Consider the following 13,186-nt stretch of genomic DNA (forward strand, 5'->3'; position numbering starts at 1 on the left):
TCCTTAAGTGGTTAACAGACGTTAGACAGGCTAATTTGGTTGGTCAGCAGGCTGGTTGGTGAGTTGAGCAATGGAATTGTCTTTGTCTTACATGTATATGCCCTCCATATGCTCCTTACTGTGAAGGCCAGTTATGGGTGTGGGCGGTGGCCATTTTTTTGTTACTGTTGGTGTTTGATCACCTCTGCAGTTTTTATTTTTTTCGCTATAAACAGAGCGACTATTTTGAAAAAAAAATAAAACTTTTTTTACTTTTTGCTATAACACATATCCAAATAAATATAAAAAAAAAAACTAAATAAAAAAACAAATTTATTCATCAGTTTAGGCAGATATATATTCTTACATATTTTTTGGGGAAAAAAAAGTTGCAATAGGCCTATAGTGATAAGTTTTGCGCAAACCAATCGCATCTATTTAGGGACTTTTTAAAATTGTTTTTACTGGTAATGACGGTGATCGGCTTTTTACATTTTTTTTATTTTTTAATTTTTTTTCGGGTGCGGGTGACGGCATCTTCACTAAGGGAAACAGGAAGTGAAGCCTTGTGGCTTCACAGCCTGTTTCCTACTGCGCATTCATGAGTTGCGCTTTCTGAATGGTCCCGTGTGTCTCCCAGAAGGCGGGGGAGTTGTCAAATTTGGCAGCGGAGGTGAGAAGCATATAAGCGGAGCTTCCCCTTTTGGGTGGAGCTCCGCTTTAAGCCGCGGCTTGACCACCCCTTTAAAAGAACTCAGGCGGAGATGGCTGTACACATCTTGTGGCAAAAATGAGAACTATGATGTAAAGGCTGATGGTGGGTCAAGTGAATACAAATACAGCTGCGCCGCAACCATCCTTGCAACTCCTTGCAATTCATATCGAGCGACATCGGCCAATTCAATAAAAAACGGTCGACATTCGGCCCATGTGTATGGCAGTCGGTCCAACAGAAGCTGGCACTTTGGCTGACTTCTGTTGGAAGAGCATGCTGGAAAATCAGGGTTCTGACAGGGGGCCCTCCCCCTGTCAGAACACAACAGCTCAGCAGGGGAGATAGCTGAACGTCTGATCCTTAGTATAGTGGCTCCAACCTGAGCTGTCAGTCCTTTTTATTTATTTTTTTTCCCCACTCAACTCGCTGGGTTGAATGGAAAAAAAAACCTGATTGTGTGTACTTTGCTTAAGGGTTAAAACAAGCGGTAAGGAGGGGACATATTGCCTCCTAGCCAGCGATCACCTCCACTGAAAACTGATCCACTGCTGCTACCAATTTCATGTCTTTTGAAGTGATTGGACAATTTTTTTAATGCATTATGTTACAGTGAGAGTTAGTGGCATGTATTATTGCCTCCAACTAACCCATAGTTCTGGGGGGCCTGTCTGTGGCAGCTTTACTTCAGTCATTTAATTCTAGGTAAAGATTATCTTTTTTTTCATTTTCTAGATTTATTTACTGCGCTCATGGCAGCGTGCACCGCACATACAGCAGAGGAAAATATTCAGAAATGTGTAGAATTGCTGCTGTCAAGAAATGTTGACACAAATGCATGCTGCAGGTAATTTTTCATATATTTTTTATTTTAAAACAAAACATTTGTAATTTTAAGCCCTCATGCACACAGGCTGTTAAAAAAACGTTCTGAAAACGCCAGTATCTTTGCAGTGATTTTTTTTTTTAACTTTTTTCAGCTTTTTTCAGCGTGTTTGCAATAGCGTTTTTGAGCGTTTTTCCGCGTTAGCGTTTTTGAGCGTTTTTCCGCGTTAGCGTTTTTGAGCGTTTTTTTTTTTTCAAAATTTTTTTTTTTTTTTTTCTCAATGGATCAAAAACGCTAAAAAACGTTGGTGAATGACGTTTTTGAGCGTTTTTACAGCTGAAAAACGTCTTTCAGAACCCACTGGTCCTGGGTTTTTTTTACAGCTTAAAAACGCCTATGCCACTTGCAGCTCAAAAATGCCTAGGTGGGCATGAAGCCATAGACTAACATAGACAGGCCTTTTTAAGCTGCAAAAAAAGCTCAAAAAAGCAGCTGTAAAAACGTCAGTGTGCATAAGGACTAAAAGGGAAGTTAAAGAAGCATGCATATCATTTATATAAAAATACATACAATGATATAAAAAGTCTGCACACCCCTGTTAAAATGTCAGGTTTATGTTATGTAAAAAAGACAAAGCTAAATAATTTCCAAACTTTTTCCACCTTTTAATGTGACCTATACACTGTACAACTCAATTGAAAAACAAACTGAAATCTTTTAAAGGGGTGGAGGGCGAAAGTAAGAATAGAAAAACTAAAATATCGTGGTTGTTTAAGTGTGCACACCCTTTTAGAACTGTAGATGTAGCTGTGTTCACATAAGCAATCACATTCAAACTCATGTTAAATAGGAGTCAGTACACACGTGCCATCATTTAACCAGTCACTGACCACCTGCCGCAGGGTGGCTCGGCTGTACGAATAGCCGTATGGGTACGATATGCATATTCTTATCAGACATGGGTTGAATATGTTCCTATGTATAACTGCCATATTCCACCCATTATCTCCATGTAGAAAAATAATTATATGCATATTATCAGTAATGGGTTAAATATGTTCATTGTCAGGTGTTAACAGGGCTGGTGCTACCACTAGGCAAACTAGGAAGCCGCCTAGGGTGCCCAGCTGCTGGTTTCCCTCTGCGTCTGCATGCTCTGCAGGCTGCAGCATGTAACTAACTCAGTCTCAGGCAGCTGCTCCGTCCGACCGATAGTGTAATTAGAGGAGCAGCACAGCACAGCACTGGAGCCTGGAGGCCTTCTGATGTGGCTTGCCACCTCCTACTCTGGGATGGTGTGTCGGCAAGACCAGATTGCGGGTTCTCGACTCGGCATCCCCGAGCATCAGTGTGAAAAAGGGGCCGCCACTAGAGGAAGTAGAGCTGATGCTTTCTGTAAAGCACCACCTCCTGTCACATGGGCAGGGCAAAGGGGGTGGAGTCAGGGCAGAGCCATGGGGGGGCGGCTAAGTGAGGTTTCGCCTAGCGTGTCAAAAATCCTTGCACCAGCCCTGGGTGTTAACATGATATTCCTCCCATAAACCCCATGATAAATAATTCTACCCATATTCACATCAAAAACAGGTCAAATGTAATTTTTCCATTAGCAAGTGAACAATTAAACATTAGCAACTGCTTCTTGCAACATTGTATCAAGCACTGCAGGAAAGAATAACATATTTTAAGAAAAAAGTCATTACCATATATATGTGTATAAAGTACACTGACATCTAGTGAGAGTTCTCAGTATTGCAGCCAATAATCCAATCATCCCAATATGCAGTTTAGTACGTCCCTTATTTTCACTCCTTCCTTCCAGGTTACTTTAGCTAATTGGTTTCTGTTTAATGTCGTTTTGTGTAAAGTGTCTTATTTGTTTTTGGCATTTCAAAATGTATGTCCATGTTGCATTGCTGCCTTACACCAATATCTCCCTCCTTCTCCTCCTTATGAGTTTGATTGCATATTTCTCACTATGTGGAGTTTCCTCTGACCTGCACGTAACCATTTATGCTTCAACATTTTACAATTATAATGTTTAATTTTTGGTTCTATATATTGTTTACCCTGTGTAGCCGGGGATCCGGGGCTGCCCTGCCCTGTGAGTTTTCCCCGCCACCCCCCCCACCCCCCAGGTTTTTTTTTGGCAGTGCCAGTATGGGCGCCGTTTGGTATACTGCTGTATACCACAGTGTAAGGTTTTACTATTCCTTGTAGTCCTTTGGAGCCACCTAGTGGCCTTTTTTGTTTTTTTTTTCTCTGGCCTGTGTCCTTTTCCCCCACTGGTTTTCAATAGATTCACCTCATTATTTCCTCTTATCGTTTTTGAACCTGGTGACAGTGACCAAGACAAATATCCCTATATGTTTATGGATTTTCCTACTTGTGTCACTCCTTTTTCTTCTTCTTTTTTTTTTTTTTTTTTTTTTTTTTGTTTGCTCTCTCCTCCTTTTTTTTTTCATCTCCCCCCCTTTCTCCTCTCTACCTTCTCTAATTCCTCTCTCTCTGCTGAGAGCTGCTGCCCTATGAGACACCTGGTTAGCCTGCTTCCTCCTCTATCCCCTCCCCCACCCTACTTTATGTCCTATGGCGACTGTTTGCTCGATTTAACTTGGCATCTTTAACCACTTAAAGTGGTTGTAAACCCACTTTGAAGAAAAAAAAAACAAAAACCTAACACCTGTAAGCAGTGCCGGCCCAAGACATTGTGCTGCCTGGTACCAAGAATGAAATGCTGCCCCCCCCCCCCCCCAAAAAAAATGCGCCCACCAAAATGCACCCACATCCATTATTTTATCATAACTAAAGTGGACCTGTCATGGCTCTATACATGTATATAGGAGTATAAAGAGGATGTGTCATGTCTCTATACATGTATATAGGAGTATAAAGAGGACCTGTCATCGCTGTATACATGTATGTAGTAGTATAAAGAGGGTTTGTCATGGCTCTATACATGTGTATAGGAGTCTAAAAGGACGTGTCATGGCTCAATACATAGTATGTAGGAATATAAAGAGGACCTGTTATAGCTCTATTCATGTATAGGAGTATAAAGAGGACCGGTCATGCCATTATATGTATATATAGAAGTATAAAGAGGACCTGTCATGGTTCTATACATGTATGTGGAATATCCACGCTAAACCCTCTAACATATGTGCATATACTTATATTTAAAAATATATGTGTTGGTAAAAAGCGGTGAAACAAAATTAAGTATATTTGTTGCTAAAAAAAATTAAAAAGGAAGAAAGTGGTGCTGCAACTAGAAAACCTGAATATTTAGCTAATAGATGTGTAACAAATTTAGATGAGCAACCAAAGTAATATAAATAAATGTATTAAAACCACATAGGTGTAGGAATGAAAAAAACACAAATAGTGCCACAATATAGTTAATAGTCCATAACCAATATTAATCCCCGTAAATCCGTTGAAATTGGACTCTTCAGAAGGTGTAACAATTGCTCTATTCACCCTGCAAAAAGGGAAGCCAGACAGCCAAAAAAGTGAGTTTAACCACTTCAATACCGGGCCTATTCTGGCACTCCTCTCCTACATGTAAAAATCATAATTTTCCCTCCCCGTCTTTCAGGACAGCCACATTGAGAGACCTTGACTCCTCCTCTTCCTTGGAAACACTGCGCCAGCCCCCATAAATTTACACCTCCCCCTGCCAGCCTCAGTTATTTGTGTTTCCCCCGGTGGGGAGACACTGCACTAGGAACCAGGCCTAAGCAGTCAGGGAGACTGGGGGCTATATTTTTATGAAGTCCCTAACTAGGAGACAGAGGTCTCTTGGGCAGCGGCAGGCTACTTACCGGCCGCATCTCGTCCGCCTCCCCCACTTCGCCGAGCGCTGGTGGAAGTCTGGGGGCCCCTCTTTCTCAGCCACAGGGCTGTTGGCAGGTCGCATCTCTGTCCCCCCTGTACAGAGTACAGGCCGCAGTGGAGCCGAGCGGGCCGGACGGCGGGTGATGTAATTTCCGGCGGGGGGGGCGGAAGTGCGTCCTTTGACCCGCGACTTCCGGTTCCGGGTCGCGTGGGGCTAGATAGAGGGCCGGGCACGGGCTGGAGAGAAGTTTGTCACTGCACAGGCGGTGTGAAGACTCCACAGGCCGCCCACCAGCATGTCAGAAGCAGATGCTCAGACGGCGCTCAGCGATGCCAGCCTAAGGTAAGGGTACCCTGGGGAAGGGTTCCCCCTCTACCTAGGCTTTCCCTCCCCCCTTATGGTTCCTGTAGTGGGGGGAGGGGAAGGAACCCCTCTAGGTGGGCAGGGGGGGAGAGACCAAGTCCCTCATGTTTGAGGAGGAACTTGACTCTCCCCATGGTTGTATTTCTGTGTGAGGTTTTGTGGGATTTTGATTGGTGCTTTTGTTTGTTTTCATGTTTTTCAGAAATCTTCTGAGAAAAACCCCCAACATAGCTCTAAAAGAAAGTGTGCCTCCTGTAGGGCTACCCGGGGGGGGGGGGGAGGCTTGGAAAAAAGTCCTATGCAAGGACTGTATTGATACTTTGGTAAATGAGAGAGATTCTGAACAGGAGTCAGGGTTAGCAGCATCAGTTAAGGAATTATCCTCGACTTTCCAATCTTTTAAAACCCTGTTTGAAGGGTTACAGGTCCCCCTTAAAACCTCACCTGCATCGCAGAATACAACCCCACTTTTGGCACAGGACTCTGCATCTTCCCTTCCTAGGGCCACTACTTCAGCAGAAGAAGTGGAAGGCACTTCCCGAGAGGAAGTTAGGGAGGAACCAGACAGTGCTACCTCTGGTTCTCAGGATGAATCGGAGGGGGAGAGTAGGGATGGGGAGTGCAGAAGGCCCTCAAGGTACAAGTTGTCCCTTGAGGAGGTAGAAGACCTCCTAGGGGCTAGCTACACCACCCTGGGAATCCAGGAGGATAAAAAGACCCTATCTCACCATGACCAGATGTATAGGGGCTTAAAGGAACAGAAAAGAAAGGTATTTCCTGTTCATGAGGTCCTAATAGATACGATCAAAAAAGAATGGCAGGATCCCGAGCGGAGGCCCTTCTTTTCTGGGTCTCTTAAAAGAAGATTCCCTTTTTTGGACGATCCTGCCTCAATCTGGAACAAGAACCCCAGATTGGACGCAGCATTCTCGCAAGTGTCCAGACACACAGATCTGGCCTTCGAGGATCTGGGAGCTCTGACAGATTCCATGGACAAGAGAATTGATTCCCTGTTAAAGAAGACCTGGGAATCAACTCTAGGTAATCTGAAACCAGAGATGGCAGTCACGGTTGTGGCCCGAAACCTCGAGCACTGGCTGACACAAATCCAGGCTCATATTGAGGCAGGTACGGCAAAGGAGACGATTTTGTCATCCTTTCCAACAATCATAGGAGGCGTAGCATATATAGCGGATGCTTCGGCTGAGTCAGTGCGCATGTCAGCCAGGACTACGGCACTTACCAACTCAGCCAGAAGAGCCCTCTGGCTCAAAACATGGCCAGGCGACAATGCCTCAAAAATGAAACTTTGTGGCATTCCGCCGACCGGTGATCTGCTTTTCGGCCCAGGTCTTTAAACAGTGTTAGACCGTACCGCTGATAAAAAGAAGGCGTTCCCAGTGAAACGTAAAACCCCGAATCAACCCAAGAGGGTTTCGTCCACAAAAAAGAAGGCCTCCCAAGACTCAGGAGAAGAAGCCTTGGAGCCAAAGGGGTAAGGGCAAAGGAGGGGCGATTTTTCGCCCTCCTGAGCAACCCAGTAAGTCCCAGTGATTCAGGGGTCACAGTGGGGGGAAGATTGGGAGCTTTCCTTCCACAATGGGAAGTAATCTCCCCCAACCAATTTATCCTGGGGATCATACGAAGGGGGTACTGTCTAGAGTTTACAGAGACCCCACCACGTCGAAGCCTAATTACGCTTCTCCCCAGGTGTACGGCAAAAGCGGAAGCTCTCCTAGGGGCATTAAAGGAACTAAAACAGAATGTAGTGTGCAGAGTTCCAAAAGAAGAAGGGACAGGCTTTTATTCACACGTCTTTGTGATGAAAAAACCCTCGGGGAGTTACAGGTTAATTCTAAACCTGAAACCTCTGAACAAAGTGATTGTCTACAAGAGATTTCGGATGGAATCGATATTCACTGTCAGCGTTACTACCCCAGAACTGTTACATGGTGTCACTGGATTTGAAAGACGTTTACCTTCACATCCCCATTGCGGAGGCCTTTCAAAAGTTTCTACGCCTGGCAGTAAAGGTAGAAGACAAAACTATTCACCTGCAGTTTCAGGCGCTGCCATTTGGCCTATCCTCGTCACCCCGAGTATTTACGAAGGTCATGGCAGAGGCCATGGCTTTTTTGAGAATCAGGGGGGTATCAATTATTGCATACCTAGACGATCTTCTTCTCTTCGCACCATCCTCAGAGCAACTAATCAGGGATCTGGAATTAACAAAGACAGCCCTGAGAGGGCTAGGATGGCTACTAAATCTGGAAAAATCCAGCCTTATTCCCGCCCAACAGATTTCCTATCTAGGATACCTGCTGGATTCTACTCAGTTGAGAGTTTTTCTCCCACCAGAGAAAACTCGAAAGCTAGGCCAAGCGGTAGCATGCCTTCAGAGCAATCAGCAGGTATCAATACGGGTGGCCATGTCAACCCTTGGCCTACTAACATCTGCCATTCTGGCAGTCCAGTGGGCAGGCCTTCACTTCCGTTCCCTGCAGGCACGGATTCTAAAGATGTGGGACCACAGCCAGGAGTCTTTAGACAATCTGCTATCTATTCCTCCTTGGGTCAAAAGGTCCCTTTGGTGGTGGAGGAAACAGATAAATCTGTCACAGGGGCTCCTGTGGATCATTTCAGTATCCAGAGTGATTACTACAGACTCAAGCGGAAGAGGCTGGGGGGCACATCTGGGACCTCGGTTGGCGCAGGGGACATGGGAAAAGGAGGAGCGCAAAAGGTCCTCCAACTGGAAGGAGCTAAAAGCAGTTGGTCTGGCGCTCAGAGCTTTCAGGGAAGACCTACTGGGGCAACACATCCAGGTTCGGTCAGGCAACTCTTCGGTCATTGCTTATATAAACAAGCAAGGTGGCACGAGAAGCGGGAAGTTCTGTTAAGCCTAGCCACAGAGATCCTCGGCTGGGTGGAAGCCAATGCTGTCTCTTTCAGCAGTTTTCTTGAAGGGAGAGAAAAACATAGTGGCCGATTTTCTCATCCGGACGTAGCTGAGAGAGGCCGACTGGGCACTCAGGAGGTTTTCACACAAAGCTGGCACTTCAGACTTTGCTACGCCTTCCCACCTCCCGTGCTTCTGCCAGCAGTCCTAAGAAAATTCCAGGCAGAAAATGCCACACTGATCTTAGTGGCTCCCTACTGGCCCAAGAGAGCTTGGTTCTCGATCCTCGGTCGGTTTGCAGCGGAACCTCCCTGGCTCCTTCCGACCCGAAAGGATCTCCTATCGCAGGGCCCAGTTCTTTGTCCTCAGGTAGGCCGCTGGAACTTAGCCGCCTGGCTTCTGAAAAAGAGATTCTAAGAAGCAAAGGCTTTTCCGATCAACTGGTGTCCACCCTTCTTGACAGTAAAAAGGAGACACGCCGTATCTACCAAAAGGTTTGGGGGAGCTTTAGAGCTTGTTGCCAAGAAAACTCCTTTAAGGTGCAGAGCCCTATAGCAGTCCTGGAGTTTCTGCAATGCGGGGCTGATAAGGGGTTGGCCATCAGTACCCTTAAAAGCCAAGTGTCAGCGCTTAGCACGTACCTGGAGAAATCCCTGGCTACCAAAGCCTGGGTGGTCAGGTTTTTCAAAGCCCTTTCAAGACAGAGGCCAGTGCAGGGTCCTTCCTTCCCTAAATGGGACCTTTCCCTGGTCTTACAGGTTTTGACAGAACCCCCGTTCGAGCCTTTAGAGGAATGTACTCTAAAGGACCTAACGTATAAGGCTATGTTTTTGGTGGCTGTAACTACAGCTAGGAGGGTCAGTGAAATGGAGGCCTTTTCAATTAGACCCCCCCCTTTTGTGTTATGTTTTCGGATAGTTATTTTTAAGACTGACTCGGCTTTTTTACCGAAGGTGGCTTCGAAATACCATAGAAGCCAAGAGGTAATTTTGCCAACTTTTTGTCCTAATCCCTCAAGTGAAAGGGAATCTAGGTTTCATACCTTAGACATCAGGAGGTGTATCCTACGTTATTTAGAGCTGACAAGAACTTTCAGAAAGTCACTCTCTCTTTATTTCTTTTTGCGGAGCAAGAAAGGGACAAAAGGCATCTAGACGCACCATTGCTAGATGGCTTAGAATAGCTATTACTCAGGCCTACAGGCTAGCGGGTAGAGAAGCCCCCATGGGAATTAAAGCACCAGAGCTATGGCAGCTTCACAGGCCGAAAGAGCTGGAGCAACGCCAGAGCAAATTTGCAAGGCAGCCGTATGGTCCAGTTTCACCTCATTTGTGAAACACTACAGAGTGGATCTGGTATCAGCAAGTGAGCAATCCTTTGGGCAAAAGGTATTGCAAACTGTTGTCCCACCCTCAGTGGTAAGTGCTAGTCTATCCTCTCAATGTGGCTGTCCTGAAAGACGGGGAGGGAAAATTCAAGTTACGCTTACCGGTAACGTCTTTTCCAGTAGTCTTTTAGGACAGCCCTAGTACCCGCCCGAAGTTTTGGGGGGGGGGTCTTGAGGAAGACCTAAAAAAATGCACAATAGTAATATGTGATAGTATGTTAACGTGTTCTTGTGTCTCCCCAGCTAACCGGTGGTGCTCTAGAAAAAACTGAGGCTGGCAGGGGGAGGTGTACATTTATGGGGGCTGGCACAGTGTTTCCAAGGAAGAGGAGGAGCCAAGGTCTCTTAATGTGGCTGTCTTGAAAGACTACTGGAAAAGATGTTACCGGTAAGCATAACTTGAATTTTTTTGCCAGAAAATTACATTTTTTTTTTTTATAGCAGACACCCTAGAGAATAAATAGGCGGTCACTGCAACTTTTTATCTCGCACGGTATTTGCGCAACAATTTTTCAAACGCGTTTTTTTTGGGAAAAAAAAAACAGTTTCAGGATTTAATAAATAACAAAACAGTAAAGTTAGCCCAATTTTTTTGTATAATGTGAAAGATGATGTTACATCGAGTAAATAGATAGCTAACATGTCACGCTTTTAAAATTGTGCACACTCGTGGAATGACGCCAAACTTCAGTACCTAAAAATCTCCATAGGCGACGCTTTAAATTTTTTTGCAGGTTACATGTTTAGAGTTAGAGGTGGTCTAGAGCTAGAATTGTTGCTTGCGCTCTAATGCACGCAGCGATACCTCACGTGTAGTTTGAATGGCGTTTACATAGGTGGGCGGGACTAAGGTGTGCGTTCGCTTCTGAGCGCGGACAGGGGCGTTTTTAAATTTTTTTTTTTTTTAATTTTAATTTTTGTTATTTTTACTTTTACAACATTTTTTTTTTGATCACTTTTATTTCTATTACAAGGAATGTAAACATCCCTTGTAATAGGAATCATTTCTGACAGGTCCTCTATATGGAGAGATGTGGGGTCAATCAGACCACACATCTCTCCTCCAGGCTGGAACACATGAGATCGAGAAAAAAAATTCACCAATCTCATGCTGACAGCCGCGATCGCGGCTTTGTTTACTTCCGGGAACCCGGGCGTGACGTCGGGGCCTCCGATGGTCGTAGAGAAGACTGGTGACCATCTGGTCACCGGAAATCTCTATTGTTTTCATTTGGCGCCGGCCGATTCTTTCTCCGGGCCACTGATGGCACGGGAGAGCCCGGAGAAGCATCGGATGGCAGCGGGAGGGGGGGGTGTCCCCTCCCGTCGCCTGTAAGAACGATCAAGCGGCTGAACTGCCGCCATGATCATTCTTATGGTGCACAGAATCGCTGGCTGAAAACAAGGATATCTGAATGATGCCTGTAGCTGCTGGTATCATTCAGATATTCCCACTGAAAGTCTAGGACATCATGTGACGTCCTTGTGCGGGAAGTGGTTAAAGACCAAAGGGCCGCTTACCAGATTTGTTGGACCTCAGGTTACATACACATGAGAGATCAATCAGCCAGGGACGGTGTGTTCACACATTCATCCCATATCCGAATCCTCTCCTCCAAAGGCAACTTTCCAACTGCTGCAGTATGGTTGATCGCTCGTGGAGCGTATTATGAAAGGTAGAAAGAAGACTTCATGCTGCATTACTAAAATCAAGGTTTCTTTATTCAAATATAAGTAACTGACATCCAAAAAAAGGTGTATTCGATAACAACTCACAGCCGTGGCTCAAGCCAGCCAGCTGGTGCGTGGTGACGTCAGGTCCTACAGCTTCTTTCTACCTTTCACAATACGCTCCACTAGCGATCTTACTCTGACAAGGGTCCCACGAAGCATACTGCAGCAGTTGGAGAGTTGCCTTTTGGAGGAGAGGATTTGGATATCGGATGAACGTGTGAACACACAGTCCCTGGCTGATTGATCCCTCCTGTGTATGTATGCCTATATGATCTCTATAACCTGAGATCCAACAAATCTGGTAAGTGGCCCTTTGGTCTTTAAAATCACTTTTTTGGCTGCTGTCTGGCTGCCCTTTTTGTGGGGTGAATAGAGCAATCGTTACACCTTCTGAAGAGTCCAATTTCAATGGATTTACACAGGTTGATATCTGTTATGGACTATTAAATAAATTGTGGCACCATTTGTTTTTTTTTTTCGTTCCTACACCTATGTGGTTTTTATACATTTTATTTATATTATTTTGGTTGCGCATCTAAATTTGTTACACATGGCTCTATACATGTATAAAAGGACCTGTGCGTGGCAGGCAGCCGCAATGTCAGCCGGCCACTCACTATCGCTCCACAGAGCGCCAGAACGGGGATCTGTCAATGTAAACAGGGGAGGAGAGACAGATCTGCTGTTCCTAGTGATTAGGAACAGAGATCTCTCTCCTCCTCCAGTCAGTACCATCCCCCCAGTTAGAAACACCTCCCAGGGAACACATTTAACTCCTTCCCTGACAGTGACATTCACACAGGATTCAGTGCATTTTTATAGCACAGATCGCTGTATAAATGTCACTGGTCCCAAAAATGTGTCAAAAGTGTCCGATCTGTCCACCGCAATGTCACATTCTTGCTAAAAATCGCAGATCACCGCCATTATTAGTAAAAAAAAAAAAAAATAATAAAAATGCCTTAAATCTATCCCCTATTTTGTAGACGCTAGAACTGTTGCGCAAACTAATCAATATACAGTTATTGCGTTTTTTTTTTTTTTTTTTTAACCAAACATATGTAGAAGAATACAGATTGGCCTAAACTGATGAAGACATTTTTACTTTAATTTTTTTGGATTGTTTTTATTATAGCAAAAATTATATCAAATTTGTCGCTATTCTTGTTTATAGCACAAAAAATAAAAACCGCAGAGGTGATCAAATACCAAGAAAGCTCTATTTGTGGGAATAAAAGGATGTAAATTTTGTTTGGGTGCAACGTCGCACGACCGCGCAATTGTCAGTTAAATTGACACAGTGCCGCATCGCAAAAAAAAAAATGATTCAAGTGCAATATTTCTATTGTTACATTGTTATATAAAATAAAATAGTTCAACTCACCATAATGCAGAATCAGTTGGAGCCCTGAGCGTGACACTAGCCAACGTCACCTGCCTTCAGATGC

General features: G+C 44.7%; 1 protein-coding gene across 1 annotated transcript in view; it reads left to right on the plus strand.

Annotated features, from left to right (window-relative positions):
- ASZ1 (ankyrin repeat, SAM and basic leucine zipper domain containing 1) overlaps positions 1-13,186 on the plus strand; it is a 450,104-nt gene that overhangs the window by 93,097 nt on the left and 343,821 nt on the right. The window contains exon 4 of the mRNA XM_073619829.1: positions 1,427-1,538. Within this exon, the coding sequence (XP_073475930.1) occupies positions 1,427-1,538 (112 nt within the window). The remainder of the gene's footprint in view (positions 1-1,426; positions 1,539-13,186) is intronic.

This window comes from Aquarana catesbeiana, linkage group LG03 (assembly GCF_042186555.1).
Source record: "Aquarana catesbeiana isolate 2022-GZ linkage group LG03, ASM4218655v1, whole genome shotgun sequence".
Lineage (NCBI taxonomy): Eukaryota > Metazoa > Chordata > Amphibia > Anura > Ranidae > Aquarana > Aquarana catesbeiana.